Source organism: Pan paniscus, chromosome 1 (genome assembly GCF_029289425.2).
Source record: "Pan paniscus chromosome 1, NHGRI_mPanPan1-v2.0_pri, whole genome shotgun sequence".
Lineage (NCBI taxonomy): Eukaryota > Metazoa > Chordata > Mammalia > Primates > Hominidae > Pan > Pan paniscus.
The window spans coordinates 116,141,804-116,162,132 of record NC_073249.2 but is presented as its reverse complement, the minus strand read 5'-3'; the positions used below and the strand labels follow the sequence as shown (position 1 = coordinate 116,162,132).

At 39.2% G+C, this 20,329-nt stretch overlaps 2 protein-coding genes across 3 annotated transcripts in view; one reads left to right on the top strand and one right to left on the bottom strand.

Annotated features, from left to right (window-relative positions):
* The window catches only part of CD53 (CD53 molecule), a 29,147-nt gene extending 9,931 nt beyond the window's left edge, over positions 1 to 19,216 (top strand). Inside the window, exons 3-9 of the mRNA XM_003810667.7 lie at positions 10,685 to 10,764; positions 11,638 to 11,826; positions 13,620 to 13,694; positions 14,256 to 14,351; positions 15,949 to 16,029; positions 17,106 to 17,189; positions 18,416 to 19,216. Coding sequence (XP_003810715.1) covers positions 10,702 to 10,764; positions 11,638 to 11,826; positions 13,620 to 13,694; positions 14,256 to 14,351; positions 15,949 to 16,029; positions 17,106 to 17,189; positions 18,416 to 18,487 — 660 coding nt within the window. The 5' untranslated portion in view covers positions 10,685 to 10,701 and the 3' untranslated portion in view covers positions 18,488 to 19,216. The remainder of the gene's footprint in view (positions 1 to 10,684; positions 10,765 to 11,637; positions 11,827 to 13,619; positions 13,695 to 14,255; positions 14,352 to 15,948; positions 16,030 to 17,105; positions 17,190 to 18,415) is intronic.
* LRIF1 (ligand dependent nuclear receptor interacting factor 1) overlaps positions 1 to 20,329 on the bottom strand; it is a 91,370-nt gene that overhangs the window by 3,705 nt on the left and 67,336 nt on the right. Inside the window, exon 5 of one of the 2 annotated variants that reach the window (XR_010112821.1) lies at positions 10,018 to 10,136. The gene's annotated coding sequence lies outside the window, so the exon portion shown is untranslated. Of the gene's footprint in view, positions 1 to 8,197; positions 10,137 to 20,329 lie in introns of those variants that run through there. The other variant, XR_010112823.1, reaches the window with a different exon arrangement.

Genomic DNA, 20,329 nt, shown 5'->3' with positions numbered 1-20,329 from the left:
TCAAGGAGCTCACATTCTAGTGAGGGCATAGTCACTTATAAAACAAAATGGTTAGTACAATGGCAGAGGTACACAGGTATTACAGATACTCCTTAGGGCAAGTGAGGGTTGGGTGTGAAGACTTAGACACAAACAGAGAGAACTTCCTGGAAAAGTGACACATCATTAGGATGATGAGTAACTAACCAGAATAAGAAGCCAGAAAGAAAAGAGAAAATTTCAGCAAAGAAACACATTACCAAAGTAAGGAAGGAAGCATTAAGACAAGGATTCAATATTGCTTTGCTAAATTTTAAAGTATAATACAGGGGGTGTTGCCATGAGTGTGGAGTGATGGACAGGAGCAAATTAGGAGGGGCCTTTGACGTAAGTGTACATGCACAAATCCATCACCACAGTCAAAACACTGAGCGTATGCATCACTCACCACAGATTGTTGTGGCCTTCTGTAATCCCTTTCTCTCACCCTTCCCTGCTCCCTCTCTACTCACCTCCTGCCCTCCCCCATCTTCATCCTCAGACAGTCATTGATCTGCTTTCTGTTGCTATAGATTAGTTTTCATTTTCTAAAATGTTATATAACTGGAATCACACAGAATGTACTCTTTTTTATTTAACCTCTTTCACTCACCATGATTATTTTTACATTCACCTGTGCTGTAGAGGGTAACAACAGTTCATTCTTTTTAATTGCTAAGTAGTTTCCATTGTAAAATTATACCACTATTTATTTATACATTCACTTGTTTATGGACATTTGGGTTGCTTCCAGTTTGGGCTATTACAAATAAAACTACAAAACTATGAACCTTCCTGTACTAGTCCTAGTATGGACATATGCTTTCATTTCTCTTGAGTAAATACCTAGGAGTAGAATGGCTGGATAATATGATAAGTATATGTTTAACTTTGTACAAAACCAGCAAACTGCTTTTGAACATGGTTATACCATTTTACATTCCCACCAACAGTGTATAAGAGTTCCAGTTTCACTACATCCTCGCCAACACTTGGTGTGGTCAGGTTTTGAAAACATTTTAGCCATTCTAGGAGATGTGGAGTGGTATCTTACCATGGTTTTAATTTGCATTTCCTTAATGACTAATGAAGTAGAGAATTTTTTTCAAGTCCTTATTTGCCATCCATATAGTATCTTCTTTGGTGAATTGTCTGTTCTGATCTTTTGCCCATTTAAAAAATTGGATTGTTTATTTTCTTACCATTGAGCTTCAAGAGTTGTTTTTATACTCTGGATACATGCCTTTTATCTCCTGTGTGATTTGGAAATATTTTTTCCCTTCTGTGCCTTGTCTTTTCATTCTCTTAACGGTGTCTTTTGAAGAGCAGAAGTTTTTAATTTTGAAGAAGTCCAATTTATCAACTTATTGTGCTTTTGGTGTCTTATCTGAGAACTCTTTGCGTAACCAAGGTTGCAAATATTTCCTTCTGGAGAATTATAGTTTTGGATTTTACCTTTAGATCTATGATTCATCACTAGTTACGATTTCATATGGAGAGAGGTAGAAATGCAAGTTCATTTTTGCATATTAATAGACAATTGTTCCAGCACCATTTGTTGAAAAAAGTATTCTTCATTCTGTAATGTATTAATTTTGTATTTTTTTTGAAAATCAGTTGTCCATATACATATGGACTCTATTCTGTTCTCTTGATATATTTATTTAACACCAGTGCTATGCTGTCTTTATTGTTGTAGTTTTATAGAAAGCAATATAATTAGGTAGTGTTTGTACTCCAATTTTGTTCTTTATCAAACTCATTTTTACTATTCTAAGTCTTTTGCATTCCCAAATGAATTTTAGAATTAATTTCTTGAAGCCTACAAAAAATTCTGCTGTAATATTGATGGGGATTACAATCTATAGATAAATTTGGAAGAACTGACATCTTAAAAATATTGAATTCCTGGTAGATGGACGTGGTATATCTCTCCATTATTTGCATCTTTTCAATTTCTTTCAGCAATGTTTGTTTTTAAGTTTTCAGTGTACAATTCTTTCACAACTTTTGTCAGATTTATGCCTAAGTATTTCATATATGATGCTATTGTAAATGATAATTTTAAAAATACTTGATTTCTAATGGTTACTAGTGCATAGAATGCTATTATTTTTTGTGGATTGAATCTTGTTTCTAGCAACCTTGCTACACTTACTTGTTAGTTCTAGTAGTATTTTTGTAGATTTATTTAGATTTTCTACAAAGACATTCATGATATCTGTGAACAAAGCCAGTTTTACTTTTTTTCTTTCTGGTTTGGATTCCATTCTTTTCATATTTCATTTGCACTGCCTAGAAACTCCAGTACAATGCCAAATAGAGTAGTTAAGAGTAAACAGACTTATTTTCCTCCTTATATAAGGGTAAGGCATTTGGTGTTATACCATTAAGTATGATGTTCTTAATTCTATGCCCTTCATAAATGCCTTTTATAAGTTTGCATAAGCGTTCTTCTATTCCTAGTTTGCTAAGAGTTTTTATCAAAAATAGATGTTGAATTTTGTCAAATAAATTTCCTGTATCTATTGAGATGATAATTTATTTTCTCTTTCAATTCGTTAATATGATTAATTAAGTACTTTTTTCAATGTTAAAATAAACTTGCATTCCTGAGAGTAGCCCCATTTGTTCATAATTTCTTATCATTTTTCTATATCGTTAGATGCTTTTTACTAAAATCTTGTTTATAATTTTCACATCTTGTTCTGAGGAACATTGGCCCGTGGTTTTATTTCTTGTAATTCCTTTCTGCTTTTAGTATCTGAAAAGTCTGGCCTCACAGGATAAGGTAGAGAGTGTACCCTCCTTTTCTATTTTCTGGAAGATTTGATATAGAATCAGTATTATTTCTGCCTTACATGTTTAGTAGAAATCATCAATAAGACATCTGGACTAGCAGTTTTCTTTATGGGAAGACTTCTAAACTCCAAATTCAGTTTCTTATTAGAGATAGGATTATTCAGGTTATCTATTTTTTGAGTGAGATTTGGTAATTTGTGCCTTTCAGTGAATTCATCTATTTCATCTAAGTTGTATTGGCATGAAGTCATTTATTATATTGACTTATATTTTTGATATCTATAGAATTTGTAGTGTTGTTCTCTCATTCCTAATATTGATAATCTTTGTTCTCTATTTTAAAATTGATTACCTGTGTATAAGTTTATCAATTTTATCAGTCTTCTAAAAGAGCCAACTTTTGTGGGGTTTTTAAAATTGTTCTTCTGTTTAATTGATTTCAGTGTTTATCTTCATTATCTACTTCCTTCTGCTTATTCTGGGTTTAGTTTGTTATACTTTTTCTAGTTTCTCAAGATGCAATCTGAAGTCATTAATTTGAGACCACTTTCCTTTCAGCTATAGACGTTTAGCACTAAAATTCACCCCAAAATATTGCTTTAGTGACATTCCCACATTTTCAACATGTTTTAAAAGTTTTTCTCAATTCAGAATTCTAATTTTCTCTTTGATTTCTTCTTTCATCTATGAACTATTTAGAAGTATGCTATTTAGTTTCCCAATTTGAGGAAATTTTCTAGGGATATTTCTGTTATTGATTTCTAATTCAATTCCTTCTAAATTTGTTGAAACTTGATTTATGGTCCAGAATGGTCTATCTTGGTAAATGTTTCATGTAACCTTGAAAAGAATGTATGTTCTGCTGTTGTGGGGTGGAGTGTTCTATCACAATCAGTTAGTTTAAGTTGACTGATGCTGTTGTTCAAATATTTACTGCTTTCTGTCTACTGATTCCATCAACTATTGAGAGAAGGATATTGAACTATTCAAGTATAACTTATACTTGTCTATATCTTCTTTCAGTTCTGTTCATTTCTGTCTCATAAATTTTGACTAGGTGCAAAAACACTTAGGATTTTTATGTTTTTTAGCTCAATCAGTCCCTTTCTAATTATAAAGTAATCTTCTTTATCCTTGATAATTTTTTCTGTAATAGTGTTTGTTTTAGTCTAATATAGACACTCCAGCCTTTTTTCCCCTTTTATTAGTGTTAGTATGGTATATCTTTTTCCATCCTTTTACTTTAAAATGTATTTGCTTCTTTATATTTTAAATGCATTTTTTGTAAGCAACATAATTGGGTCTTGTTTTTTTAATCCATCTATTTATTCCTGCTTCATATTTTAAGTATTCAGACCATTTCATTTACTGTGATATTGGTATGGTTGGGATTTTAGCATATTTGTTTTTTATTTGTCTCATTTTTCTACTTGTTCTTTATTTTTTCCCATTTGTTGTTCCCCCTTTTCTCTTTTTCTGGCTTCTTTTGATTAATCGAGTATTTTTAAAGATTTTTACCTTCAAGTGAGATTTCCACTTTACATATAAGAAGCTCACAGTAGTATACTTCCATTTCTCCCTTCCCAGTCTCTACACTATTATTATCATAAAGTTTACTTTTACATTTATTATTAATGCAATGCAATACTGTTACTATTTTTGTTTGAACAGTTCAGTATCTATTAAAGAGATTTGGGCAGGCGCGGTGGCTCATGCCTGTAATCCCAGCACTTTGGGAGGCCGAGGCGGGCGGATCACAAGGTCAGGAGATCGAGACCACGGGGAAACCCCGTCTCTATTAAAAATACAAAAAATTAGCTGGACGTGGTGGCAGGCGCCTGTAGTCCTAGCCACTCGGGAGGCTGAGGCAGGAGAATGGCGTGAACCAGGGAGGCGGAGCTTGCAGTGAGCCGAGATCGCGCCACTGCACTCCAGCCTGGGCGACAGAGCGAGACTCTGTCTCAAAAAACAAAAAACAAACAACAACAACAAAAAAAGAGATTTAAGACGAGGTGCGGTGGCTCAAGCCTGTAATCCCAACACTTTGGGAGGCTGAGACAGGCAGATCACCTGAGGTCAGGAGTTCGAGACCAGCCTGGCCAACATGGCGAAACCCTTTCTCTACTAAAAACACAAAAAATTAGCTGGGCGTGGTGGTGCATGCCTGTAATCCCAGCTACTCAGGAGGCTGAGGCATGAGAATTTCTTGAACCTGAGAGGCGGAGGTTGCAGTGAGCCGAGATCACACCACTGCACTCCAGCCTGGGTCACAGAGCAAGACTTCGTCTCAAAAAAATAAAAATAAAAATAAATTAAAGAGATTTAAATAACAAGAAAAAAAGTATTGTGCATTTATTCCTGTAGTCACCATTTCTGGTGCTCTTTGTTCCTTTGTGTAAATCTGTAATTCCATCTGGTCTCATTTGTCTTCTACTTAGAGGATTGCTTTTAACATTTCTTGTAGTATGGATCTACTGATGAGGAATTCTTTCACCTTTTGTATATCTTAAAGTCCTTTTTTTAAGTTATTAAAATGTATTTTTATTGGGTATAGATTTTTAGTATGACAATTTTTTTCTTTAGTATTTTAAATGTGTTGCTCCACTTTCTTCCAGCTTGCCTGTTTTCCAATAAGAAGTCTGCTCTTATTCTTACAATTGTTCCTTAGTCCATAACATGTCTTTTTTTCCCCTGGTTGTTTTAAGATTTTCTTTTTATCACTGTTCCTTGAGTACTTTGATTATAAAGTACCTTAGTGTAGCTTTCTTCATGTTTCTTGTGCTTGGAGTTCATTGAGCTATTGAGCTTCTTGGTTCCATAGGGATATTATTTTCATCAAATTTAGGATTTTATTTAGTCATTATTTCTTCAAATATTTTTCTATCTCTCTTCTCTCCTCAATTTTAGAGACTCCAGTGACATGTATATTAAGCCACCTGAAATTATTTCTCAACTCATGATGCTCTGTTCATTTAAAACATTTTATTTTCTGGCCAGGCATGGTGGCTCACACCTGTAATCCCAGCACTTTGGGAGGCCGAGGTGGGTGGATCACTTGAGGTCAGGCATGCGAGACCAGCCTGGCCAACATGGTGAAACCCTGTCTCTACTAAAAATACAGAAATTAGTTGGGCATGGTGGCACGCGCTGTGGTCCCAGCTACTCGGGAGGCTGATGCAGAATTGCTTGAATCCAGGAGGTGGAGGCTGCCGTGAGCCAAGATCACGCCACTGCACTCTAGCCTAGGCAACAGAGCGAGACTCTGTCTCCAATATATATATATATATATATATATATATATATTTTTTTTTTTTTTTCTGTCTGTGTTTCTTTGAGGATATTTTCTCTTGCCGTCTTCAAGTTCGCTAGTTTTTTTCTTCAGCAATATCTAATCTGCCATTAATCCAATCCAATGTATTTTTCATGTCACACATTGTAGTTTCATCTTTAGAAGTTTGATTTGAGTCTTTTTATATTTTCCATCTCTCTATTTATGTTTATTTTATTTTATTTTATTTTATTTTATTTTGAGACGGAGTCTCGCTCTGTCACCCAGGCTGTAGTGCAGTGGCGCGATCTCGGCTCACTCCAAGCTCCGCCTCCCGGGTTCACGCCATTCTCCTGCCTCAGCCTCCCGAGTAGCTGGGACTACAGGCGCCCACCACCACGCCTGGCTAATTTTTTCTATTTTTTAGTAGAGACGGGGTTTCACCGTGTTAGCCAGGATGGTCTCGATCTCCTGACCTTGTGATCTGCCCGCCTTGGCCTCCCAAAGTGCTGGGATTACAGGAGTGAGCCACTGCGCCCAGCCTATTTTTTTGAAAACATAGTATCTGGCTTAATGGCTTTACTAATCTAACACCTGGGTTGGTTTTCATCTATCGCCATATTATAGGTTGTACTTTCTTGCTTCTTGCATGCCTGATATTTTGAGTGAATCTATGTGTAAATTTTACTTTGTTGGGTGCTAAATATTTGGCATTCCTATAAATCTTATTGAGCTTTGTTTTAGGATGCACTTAAGTTACTTGGAAAGTGTTTAATATTTTGGGCCCTTACTCTTAAGATTTGTTGGGTAGAACAGTGTTCAGTCTAGAGCTATCTGTTCCCTATTACTGAGGCCACATCCTTCTGTGTACTCTAGCCTGTGAATCTTGGAGTTTTCCAGTCTGACTGGTGGGAATAGTCACTGGTGCTGTGTGAATGCCAGGCACTGCTCAGATGGTTCCTATCCTTGGGTAGTTTTGTACATGCAGGTGCTAATCAGGACTCAGCTAAATTCTTAATGGACACTTTGGTAGACTGAATAATAGGCCCCAAATATGTCCATGCACCTTATAGGGCAAAGATGACTTTGAAGTTGTGATTAAATTAAACATCTCGAAATGGGGTGATTATCCTGGATTAGCCAGGTGGTTCTTATCTAATCATATGGGCCCTTATAAGAATGAAGCAGGAGATAAGAGTGGAAAGTAGCAGATGTGATGACAAAAGCAAGAAGTTGCATGATGCAAGAAAGGAGGTAAGGAATGCAGGTGATTTTAGAAGCTGACAAACACAAGGAAACAAATTCTCTCCCTGAGCCCTTAAGAAGAAATGTAGCCTAGCCAACAACCTGAATGTATACTTCTGACCTTCAGAACTGTAAAATAATAAATTTGCGTTGCTAAGGCACGAAGTTTGTGGTAATGTTTTAGCAGCAATAGGAAACTGATGCAAGCACCTGCTGCGAATCTCTGGGGTTTGCTCTCTGTGCACCTTTCTTTTGTACATTGCAGTGTCCTATAAACCCTAGCTGCCTTGGTCTCCTCAAAATCTCAGCTCTGCCAGGCTCTCCCTCTATGCTCCATGGTTTGGAAACTGTCTGTGAATATAAGCTGAGGCAATCACAGGGCTCACACCATTTATTTCCCATCTCTCATGGGTCCGTGCCCTTCATTGTCTCACATTCAGTGTTTTGCAGACCATTATTTTATAATCTACATTTTTTAGCTGTTTCAGGTGAGGGGGTAAATCTGGTTCCTGTTAATCCATTGGCCAGAGGCACATTTCCCAAATATGTGATTTTATATTTTTACGTTAAGAAAAGGAAAATGAAAAAGGTGAAATGAATTTTAATAACATTTTAGTTATCTCAATATGTACAAAATACTATAATTTAAAAATGTAATCCATATTGAAAAATTACTGATATAATCCTTTTTGTACTAAGTGTATATTTTACACTTATAGCACATAGTAATTCAGACTAGCCAGATTCTAAGTGCTCAAAGCTGTAGCACAGCTCTAGGGTACAGTGAATCATGAGAGTCTGTATTTAGCTGCTCAAGGGGACTACATTCATTTGAATGTTTCAGCTTTTATGTCCTCCACCATGAAATATTCTTTGATCAACCCAGCTGAAAATCTTTGCATCTTCATGGCCTTTGTTACTGTTCTTTGGGACTTGAGATATTTTATCTTTTATTGATTGATGTAGCTTGTGCAAAGGGCAACAGGAAGGATTCTCAAGAATTTGGAAATGAGGACTGGCAAATGTCACATTCTAAGAGTTAATTTAATTTTTTAAAATTCTAGATAAAATGAATAAGATTATTTATTCATAGATGTGTCTTACTCTATGAGATATTTTGTCAGTGTGATACTGATAAAGGGCTGGGAAACACTCAAATTCATCATTCACTCCTGATAAACAGAGTAGTTCTTTAAGACTCAATAATCGGCCGGGTGCGGTGGCTCAAGTCTGTAATCCCAACACTTTGGGAGGCTGAGACGGGTAGATCACCAGGTCAGGAGTTCGAGATCAGCCTGGCCAACATGGTGAAACCCCGTCTCTACTAAAAAAAAAAAATACAAAAATTAGCCAGGCGTGGTGACGGGCGCCTGTAACCCAGCTACTCGGGAGGCTGAGGCAGGAGAATGGCTTGAATCTGGAAGGTGGAGGTTGCAGTGAGCTGAGATCATGCCACTGCATGCCAGCCTCGGCAAAAGAGCAAAACTCCGTCAAATAAATAAATAAATAAATAAATAAATAAATAAATAAAGACTGAATAATCATGGGTTCAATTTATTGAGTACCGGTCTTGCTGTATGCCAGTCTGTGTGATAAGATCATTTAATATTCACAACCACCCTATAAGGGATAAGTGTTGGCCCGTTTTACATAGGAAGAAATTGTGACTGGAACTGTTAAGTTGGTGTCCAATTCTCACACAGCTGTTTAGAGGCATATGTAAGAGGAAAATTCAAGTTTGACCCCAAAGCCTGGGTAGTAAATTATCACACTTTACTTCTGATATATATTCAAATGCATTTATAATCTAATTTATTTTATTTTATTAAAGTAATCATGTAGATTTAAGAATAATCCTGAGGAGTAAGACAAGAAGAAAAGAGGGGAAAAGAGCACAAAGTAAAGGAAAAGGATATGAGATAGATACAAGTATTTGGTGTTTACAACAGAGAAATTCACTTTATTGTGGAAGAGAAGTAGCTCATCAGGCTTATCTACAGCCTGGATGAACTATTCCCTCAAGACCATGTGATTCCCGGGTACCTTGAAACTGCAAAGGAGATACTATGGATTGCACAAGTGACCCGTGCACTGGAAAAGGCACAATTTTAATGGAAAAAAATCACTGCCTCAACATTCTGCTTGATATATCAGTCCTGTGCACAGTTTTAAAAATGAGTCACTTTATAGAATATCATTACCTCTGACAGAAAATTCAAAATTCTGGCCAGGTGCGGTAGCTCATGCCTGTAATCCCAGCACTTTGGGAGGCCGAGGCAGGCGGATCACCTGAGGTCAGAAGTTTGAGGCCAGACTAGGCAACATGGTGAAACTTCGTTTCTACTAAAAATACAAAAATTATCCGGGCATGATGGTGCATGCCTTTAGTCTCAGCTACCTGGGAGGCTGAGGTGGGAGGATCACTTGAGCCTGGGAGGTGAAGGTTGCAGTGAATTGAGATTGTGCCACTGCACTCCAGCCTGGGTGACAGATTGAGACCCTGAAAGAAGAAAGAAAGAAAGAGAGAAAGAGAAAGAGAAAGGAAAGGAAAGGGAAAAGGAAAATGAAAATGAAAAGGAAAAGTCAAAATTCTGTATCTGGATTTCTAGAATTGAGGACCAGACATTGGACATTGATGTCCTCACTAAGAAAATGATATTCTAGTTGAAAAAAATAAAGCTTACATTGCTATCTCTTTTTACTTCCCCATTGCATATTTGTTGGCTTGTTTTATCTTTGCTGTAAGGCTGTTGTCTTCTGGAGGATAGCTACTGCTTAGTCACGGTTGCATCTTCCACAACATCTAGAACAGAAAACATAAATGTTTCTGCAATAAAAGAATAAATGAGGCGTGGATATGTTCCCCCTACTTTCATGTGGAGAAGTTTACTGATCAAATGTAGCATGTACATGAATCACAGAGTATTTAAGAAACTGGCTGATCAAGCTGTTGGCTTTCTTGATGGCTGATTGACCAGTCCATCCCTGACTTCAAGGGCTTAAGTGCCCAGGCACTAGTTGCTAATGCTGCAGTTAGAGCTAAAGCACTGGCCTGGTCTCTGTCACTGTGACTCATCCTCTTCTAAGAATGGCTCTATTTTCTTCTACAATACTTAATTCAATGTTAAGCATTGTTGGCTTGCTGAATTGGACAAAAACTGAATGTCTAAGATGAGCCAGTTGGTATTTCAGTTTAGAACTAGGAAAGCGCAGAGTTTGGGGAAACTTTCCAGAGGAGAGCCACAGCTCAAACCCAAGGTAATGCTAGAGATCCCTGAACATTTGTGCACTCTGATCTCTGGCTACTTTACAGAGCGAGGTAACTTAACTTTCTTCTTCCTTATTCCTTAGGGCAAGAATATCACGGCATGGGCATGAGTAGCTTGAAACTGCTGAAGTATGTCCTGTTTTTCTTCAACTTGCTCTTTTGGGTAAGTGTGTCTCTTCTGAGCATGGTTTAGCTCACCTTTGCCCAGCTAAGCTCTCCTCATTCCTCTACTGAAGAGGCTGGTGTGGGGTAAAATGCATGCGTGTTTGGGTCATGTCCAGCACAACCATCCTAGAAACAAAGGAGTAATAATTTTTCCCCTCTTCCTGCCACAGAATAAACCTGCAAAATTGAAAGGTACCAGTGCAGTTATTAATGGAGGTGCTGTTTCTCTCTGAGGGCTTTAGTTTACTACTACTCATAGCTAACATATATAGGTGAGAAACCTGAGACTGTGCTCTGGATATTGAGTGCCTCTGTTTTTCTTGTCTTTTTTTCTAGATTCCTTGAAACAATAAGTGATTGAAAGGAAAGTCACCCTTTCCAGGGAGGTTTCACTGTACAAAATTCAGCAATTGAATTTCAGATATAGGATGGGTTGGTACTTGTGTATATGAGAAGATTATTATAAGTTTGGCTTCTCTAGTTTTCTGCCTAGCAAGATGAGCTTCCTCAAGCAGGGCATCTTCTCTACATGGTCATGGTTTCTACAGAGAAAGCCATGTGTGAACGACTGAAAAGATAAGGAACAAGAAGTTAGACCTATATATGGTGAAGATATTGTGTGGCTCACAGAAGTGATCTTTCCTTGGTATCTGGAGATGGGTAGGAAGAGTTGTGAGTAGGTCTCCACATGAGAAAGCTGAGATTGCCTCTCCAATGTAAGCACGGAAAAGTTTGGTAAAGAAATTGTTCATGAGACTCTTGATTGAGCCAGTTAAAAATAAAGTGATTCTGATCTCAAGGAAGTGAGAATATGAGGAGATACCCAAGAACCACATTTTGCTTCAGGATGTTGTGGGATTCTTCCTTTCAGATCTGTGGCTGCTGCATTTTGGGCTTTGGGATCTACCTGCTGATCCACAACAATTTCGGAGTGCTCTTCCATAACCTCCCCTCCCTCACGCTGGGCAATGTGTTTGTCATCGTGGGCTCTATTATCATGGTAGTTGCCTTCCTGGGCTGCATGGGCTCTATCAAGGAAAACAAGTGTCTGCTTATGTCGGTGAGTCCTTACAGCAGATGTGGTGCCCCAAGTCAGGGAGATGGTGCCTAAATCCCAGGCAAGATGTTTATTGGTAGATCACTTATAGGCACAGAAAGATCACAGGAAAATGAGATTGGTACCTCAGATCAGCCAAGTCTGCCCAGACCAATAGTATATTATGTATGACTAGGGTCCCATGGACAGGTGAAAGAGGGCATTGCTATCCCCCTTGTAGCCATTTTTACATTGCTAATAATGACTTTTGTCATTATTGTAATTCCCCTTTATAGCATTTTATTTTTTCTTTATGTCTGGATGAAATCAGGTGTCATCCATCTTCCAAAATCCTCCTCATGCTAGCTATTATTATGTACTTTCAGATTCTGACTGAGAGTCGCTAACTAATGGAAAATAATTTCTAGACTCTTTCCTCCCCAAATGCCAAAGGATGCTTCCTTAACTCATGTCTGCACAAGATACTCCGTAGAGAGATCCAACTTAGGTGAGGGCTCTGGCTGCAGCCATTGAGGTCTAATGTGAGAGATGCTACAGCCTTTTGCATGTTCCCTATCAGGTACTATCCTGAGGAGTACCTTAAGGCTTAGGTTTTGCCTGTAAGCACAGTGCCTGTAGAGCACTGAGCTCTACATTTCTGTAGTGTTCCCAGAACAGAGCTTGGTGTAACAGTGCCACTCTACCAATAGGCGTGGGTTTCTAATCACTTTGGTTCTTCCTTAAGTCATTTGGTTAATCTTTTTTCCATTATGGTTCAACATTTTGGTGGTGGTTTTTTGTTTTGTTTTTTTCTTGTTGTTGTTGTTTTGGAGATGGAGTTTCACTCTTGTTGCCCAGGCTGGAGTGCAATGGCATGATCTCAGCTCACCACAGCCTCCGCCTCCCGGGTTCAAGCCATTCTCCTGCCTCAGCCTCCCGAGTAGCTGGGATTACAGTCATGCGCCACCATGTCCGGCTAATTCTGAATTTTTAGTAGAGACAGGGTTTCTCCATATTGGTCAAGCTGGTCTCTAACTCCCGACTTTAGGTGATCCACCTGCCTCGGCCTCCCAAAGTGTTGGGATTATAGGCGTAAGCCACTGTGCCCAGTCTGTATGGGTCAACTCTCAAACTGGAGCCAAGAGAAAGAATTTTTTAAAAAGTCCCTCTTCTCAGATAGTTCTCAGACTAATGGCAAAGGATGGAAGATAGCAGACATGGGGTAAGGTAAATGTTTTAAGCAGTCAAAATTAATGTTGGGGTAAAAAAGGTGAAGGAGAAGGAATAAGTGAAAATGTTTTCTGTTGTGTGTTATTAGCATAAAAGGAGTAAGCATCGAAAGCTGGAAACAAATATGAGTTAGAACCATGGCTAGGACCCTTCTTTCTAGCATTGTACAGGGCTCCTCTCAGCCACTACCAGCAGTCCTCCACCCAGAGGTATCCCTGATCTTGTAGAAAGGACCAGGCCCCAAATGATCTAGTTTACCAACCTTTTGCTTAACTGCTTCAATAGGCAGATGTCAAAATTGCTTAACTTATTCAACAGGTGGTGGTGTGTATGTATTACGCATGTAGTGCTCTGATAGGCACAGCAGGTAGGAAAGAGCAAAGAAGACAGTTGATCTGCCCTCTAGAGTCTAATTGTAGAAAAAGAACACATATTTTCACAAAACAAAAGAAGGCTTACAACGGCCTGAGGAGGCAGAACAGGAACACCCCGTACGTGTGCAAATGCCCCTGGATGCTCCCAGAGCTGAGTGGGAGTGGGACGAGAATGGGGATCAGTGCTGTGAGAATGTATCTGCTTTGTCCCAGTTCTTCATCCTGCTGCTGATTATCCTCCTTGCTGAGGTGACCTTGGCCATCCTGCTCTTTGTATATGAACAGAAGGTAAGTTATAAAGACAACAACTTATTGTCTTAATACTGAAAGTGGGGAGTATGCAGTGGAGAAGTTGGTACAAAATTATAGAATAAGTTCTATAATAGAGATAGAAATGAAGTGGAAGGATAGAGGAAACAGAGAGTAATTGTAATTGGGGGAGAAAAAATTTGTATGAAAGAGATTGTATCTGAGTGGTATCTTGAGGGGTGCCTGGAAAGAGCAGTAAAACAAGTGTCTCTTCCTCTACTTGCTTTCCTCTGTGTGTTTGGCAGGAGAGAATGTCTGCCTCAGTGCCTAAGGATAGCCCTTGCTTTAATTGCTCCTTTTCCTCCTTTGTAAAGCCAGAGCTCTAGAAGGAAGCAAGCCTACTAAATACTTCTTCCTTCAATGCCACCTCATGCTCAGCATGTATGCCCATAGATAAACAGCCTCCCCTCACCCTTAGTTCTGAGGAGACCATTTGGAAGGGAAGAGCAAGTGGAACCACTAACCTATACTGGAAATTCCTTATTCCTTGAACTCACCTGCTTTTTACCATGTCTCCTCTGCTGGAATGTGCCTGCCCAGCTGAATGAGTATGTGGCTAAGGGTCTGACCGACAGCATCCACCGTTATCACTCAGACAATAGCACCAAGGCAGCGTGGGACTCCATCCAGTCATTTGTGAGTACAGGTGGAATCCTCTTCAGATCAGCCCAGACTTCATTTTCAAGCCTAAATCCTTGGGGGCTAGTTCCTTTTTCTGGAAGTTTCAGAATCTAAGGTCCACATCCCTGAATCCCAGAATAATGCCTTGGCTATCACAAACATGGGAGCCCAGTAATTAGTCTGATTAGTACAAAGTTCTCTACATTCTCTCTTTCATCCTTTTCTAACATGAATAGGTTTATTTTCTAAGTTCTGCTAGGATGTGAAGAAGACCCAAACACAGCAAACTGGATTAGTTTATGTATTTTCCAAAATTTTACTGAAAACAGCATTGTATAACACAAGAAATTGCCATTGAGTTCCCGAGTTGCCCAAATCAGGCTTGTTACCTAGCCCACCAACATCCCATTCCTCATGTACTGTTTCCACCCACAAACATGTATATGTACAGCATATACAAGCTCTGCATTCCTGACATGATGTGTTGGGAGATAAAGATGGAGCCTTGCACCAGTATAATCTATTTGTGTCTCAAAACAGTACCACTATGAAAGCACGCCGGCTTAGTGTGGAGTAGAAGAAATGGCACAGGAATTAGAGCCTGGAGACCAGAATTGGGTAGCCCTGGGGAAGTCACTTAACTTATTTAGATCTCCAATTCTTTATTTTTTTAATTCAGTTTAGAAAACTTTTTATTATATAATTTTTAGAAATACACAAAAGAGAAAAACAGAAAAATGAATCTCCCAATTCTTCAATAGTTAATATTTTCCAGTGTCATCTCATCTAATTCCCCACACTTTTTTCGTTAGAATATGTTAAAGCAAATACTAGACAATATATTATTTCACCCACTAAATATAAAAGAACTTCTTTTTAATACACCTAAAATTTTATAATTTCTTAATACCACTAATAAAGTCTATAATTAAATTTCCCTAATTTTCTCAAAAAATTTTAATTGACTTGTTCAAATCAAGATCTTAACAAGGCCTATGTGTTTATATTTGAATGATAGGTCTCTCTATTTATCTTTTAATCTATAATAGTACACCTCTTTGTTCTTGCTCTTTGTGGAAAGAAATTAGGCTATTTGTCCTTTAGACTTCTCCACTCTCTAGATCAGGCTAGTTGCTTCCTCGAGTATTTTGGTATCAGAGAGTCTCTGTCTCCCATAAGCCCCATGAACTTAAAAGTTTGATGTGGTTTTTGTTTTGTGGTAAGATTGCCATAGCTGTCACTTCCTGTTGCATCGTGTAAGCAGGTACATAATGTCTGATGGTCCTCCTTTCTGTGATCTTAAGACTGGTTGGTGGGTCCAGGGGTGGTCAGCCTAATCCCTCCATTATGCAGTCCCTGGGTGCCTTATTCTTGATTTGTAAAATGTGACTAGATTAAGCACAGGGGTCTCTACTCCACAGGGATCTTATGTGAATGAAATGGTATAACAGATTAGAAAGCACTTTGTTTTAAGGAGCCCATAGCAATCAGACCAATTCTGGACTTCTGCTATAGAGTCAGATCTGAAGGGCACACCTTTTCCTCTAAGGTCCACAGCTTTTTTTCACTGTTGACTTTCTAACCATCATCATTTTGGGGGTTTGGCTTTTAGCTGCAGTGTTGTGGTATAAATGGCACGAGTGATTGGACCAGTGGCCCACCAGCATCTTGCCCCTCAGATCGAAAAGTGGAGGTAATTTTGTCGGCAATGTTTCTGTTATTGACCTCTTTGTTTAAATGTTTAATTACCTTGGAAACTGCAGTCACAGAGGACCTAGACCTTCTATTGAGAAACAGGGGACCTTGAATAAAAGAGAGGCCAGGGCAACAACCTTGGGTAATTAGAAAAGTCAGAAAAACATACGAACAAACTCATTTAGACTAGAGACACTGTGATTGATCTTGCTACACTAGACTATTACATTAGAGGGGAACAGTTACTTTTGTGTGAAAGTAGGAGAGGGTTGTGTCTAGATATTTCTTAAGCAAGAAGTAGGTCTCCTTATGGTTAAAAGTGAAATGTATAGGGTTGAGATAGAAAAGTTTCTCCCTCTCCCTCTTTCTCTGCTCTTCTTCCTTGGAGATGGCAGAATCCAGCCCCTTAGGGAAATGAATCATAGGTGAAGGAGTAAGGAGTTGAGGGAGACAGAGTTAGTGGAACTACTGAAACAACCTGTCCAATTAATTTGGACCTCCAGAATAGGCTCTGAGAAGAAGCCACAACTATCTTCCAACTAGACCGAATCCCTGAGGTCTTGTCTCCTCATGTTATCTGCTCCTGAAGGGGTTTGGAAATCTCCAGGATTTTTCAGGTTTGTGGAGAAAGACTAGGACAACCATTGACCAGCAACTGCCCTGGCGCTTGGTAGGGCTATGATGGATTTACTGAATGTTGAAGCAGAAAGTGAAATGCAAACCAATTTTAGTATTGCATGCCCTATGTTAATCTCTGGTCAGCACTGAATGTTCAAAGACAGTAGGATGTCAGTTGCTGACCTGCCTCTTAGAAGCTAGTTTAACTCAGCGGGTAAGGATCTAGGACTTCTACATTAGTTACCACTGTAATGATAACACCACCAGAAAAGTCTCTAGTTTAATATTTCCCACCTTATGCCTATTTCTTCATTCATGCAAAGAAAATAAAAATATAATACCTAAGCCTCTTTGTATTACATAAAGCAAAATGCAAAGCACTGTATCTTCCAAATACTTCCTCTTGATATGGTGGAATTATAGAGTAGCATCATTTGTAACTGAAATGTCTTCTAGGGTTGCTATGCGAAAGCAAGACTGTGGTTTCATTCCAATTTCCTGTATATCGGAATCATCACCATCTGTGTATGTGTGATTGAGGTAAGAGCTTAACCACAGGGTTATTGTGAGGATTACATGAGTTAAGTCAGGTAAGATTTCAGAATAATACCAGGTACACAGTATTTACACAATAAATGTTAGCTATTTTTACTAGTATATGAATTCCCCCAGCCAAGTAGCAAATAATGTAATTAACAATTTGCTTTAAGGTATATAGAAAATGTGCTATAAGAACATCTCTTGGCCGGGCGTGGTGGCTCACACCTGTAATCCCAGCACTTTGGGAGGCCGAGGCAGGCAGATCACGAGGTCAGGAGATCAAGACCATCCTGGCTAACATGGTGAAACCCCGTCTCTACTAAAAATACAAAAAATTAGCCAGACGTAGTGGCAGGTGCCTGTAGTCCCAGCTACTTGGGAGGCTGAGGTAGGAGAATGGCGTGAACCCGGGAGGCGGAGCTTGTAGTGAGTCAAGATCGCGCCACTGCACTCCCGCCTGGGCGACAGAGCGAGACTGTCTCCAAAAAAAAAAAAAAAAAAGAACATCTCTCTGGTCAATTCATTCCTCAGAGATATGAGTGATTCACATGATTCACAGTCAAACAAAAAGCCACCAAGCAGAATCCCACTGTGATCCCTCCTCAGCTGGTCTGAAAAATATGAATTGATAAAGTATTTCATTTGAAAACCTGATCTTGCATGTTAAGGGGCTGATGACGAAAATTGTAATCAATTTCCTCTTTGTTTCTGTGCTTAGTTTGACAAGTGATGGGTGAATTGAGGGTAGTTTTTTGTCCTTTTTAATAAAAAAGGACAAAAATAATGTGATATTTCTAACATTTTTCTACCCAAGTGTTGGGTATATCATAGATTAGTTAAAACTCAACCAGGAAGCTCAGAGAAAATGATTTTTCTCTGTTTGGAAACAAAGGAGGCACAGAGCGTGGATAGAGATAACTCATTGCACAGTGTTCAGTGAGCAGAATATGACCATCCTAGCAGCAGGGCTTCTGTGACTTCCTCAGAAGATAAAACATGCTCCAGTACTTTACAGCCTGTTATCTTGTCATCATTGACCCCGTTTCTCTCCTCACTGCTATTCTTTAACCAAAGGAAAGAGATCCTGAGAGAGACTTGAAAGTAATGGTTGGAAGGGTGGTTTCAGTGTAACGGATACATTCTTTTTCTCAGAGGCCAATCCCAGGCATTGTGAAAGAAATGGCTTTTCTTATGAAGACTTCAAATTTTCCCAACTCTTTTCACAGGTGTTGGGGATGTCCTTTGCACTGACCCTGAACTGCCAGATTGACAAAACCAGCCAGACCATAGGGCTATGATCTGCAGTGGTCCTGTGGTGAAGAGACTTGTTTCATCTATGGAAATGCAAAACCATTTATAGCATGAAGCCCTACATGATCACTGCGGGATGATCCTCCTCCCATCCTTTCCCTTTTTAGGTCCCTGTCTTATACAACCAGAGAAGTGGGTGTTGGCCAGGCATATCCCATCTCAGGCAGCAAGACAATCTTTCACTCACTGATGGCAGCAGCCATGTCTCTCAAAGTGGTGAAACTAATATCTGAGCATCTTTTAGACAAGAGAGGCAAAGAGAAACTGGATCTAATGGCCCAACATCAAAGGGTGAACCCAGGATATGAATTTTTGCATCTTCCCATTGTCGAATTAGTCTCCAGCCTCTAAATAATGCCCAGTCTTCTCCCCAAAGTCAAGCAAGAGACTAGTTGAAGGGAGTTCTGGGGCCAGGCTCACTGGACCATTGTCACACCCCTCTGTTTCTCTTTGACTAAGAGCCCTGGCTACAGGAATTACACAGTTCTCTTTCTCCAAAGGGCAAGATCTCATTTCAATTTCTTTATTAGAGGGCCTTATTGATGTGTTCTAAGTCTTTCCAGAAAAAAACTATCCAGTGATTTATATCCTGACTTCAACCAGTCACTTAGCTGATAATCACAGTAAGAAGACTTCTGGTATTCTCTCTCTATCAGATAAGATTTTGTTAATGTACTATTTTACTCTTCAATAAATAAAACAGTTTATTATCTCAATCACAACATTCCTATATATCAAACACTCCTTCCATGACCCAGCCTGATTACCCTGATTAATGCACCAAACCAGGTGTATTAATTGTCTCCTGCTGCATAAAATATTACTCCAAAATTTAGTGGCTGAGGACAACAAACATTTATTATCTCATGGTTTTTGTGGGTCAGGAATCTAGGAGCAGCTTAGCTGGGTGATTCTGGTTCACAGTCTCTCACGTAACTGCAATCAACATGTCAGCCTGGGCTGCAGTAACCTTAAGGCTCAACTGAAAGAGGATCTACTTTCAGGCTCTCTCACATCGCTGTTGGCAAGCCTCAGATCTTTGCCACTTGTGCCTTTCCACGGGGCTTCCTTATGACATGGAAGCTGGCTTCCCCCCATTTAAAGACATCCAAGAAAGGGCATGAGATTCGGCACCCAAAACAGAAGCCACAGTTTGTTGTTTTTGTTGTTGTTGTTTTGAGATGGAGACTCACTTTGTCACATAGGCTGGAGTCCAGTGGCACAATCTCGGCTCACTGCAACCTCTGCCTCCCAAGTTCAAGCAATTCTCCTGCTTCAGCCTCCTGACTGGGACCACAGGTGTGTGCCACCATGCCTGACTAATTTTTTGTGTGTTTTTAGTAGAGATGGGGTTTCACCATGTTGGCCAGGCTGGTCTTGAACTCCTGACCTCTGGTGATCCACCCGCTTCAGCCTCCCAAAGTGCTGGGATTACAGGTGTGAGCCACGCCACGGTTTTTTTTTATAACCCCAGATGTGCCACCACATCAGTTCTGCCATATACTGTTTTTAAAAAGTGAGTTGAATTGTTCAGCTCACACTCAAAAAAAAGGAGATTATAGACAAGGGTATAAATCTGTAGCACATAGAGATCACTGGAGGTCATCTAAGAGGTTGCCAACCCCACCATATTTGTTTGGTCAAAAAAAGAAGCTAAATTGAATTGTCTATAAGCTAAATTTAATTATCTACATATAACCACACTTTGTAAGGCAGAAAATAAGACCATATCTAATAGGGAGCCAAATGTAGAGAAGTCACAGAAAGGAATAGAGAAAAACTGGTTTCTGTTCCTGAAGTTTTATGTATCATCTCCCCTCTCCTTTTAA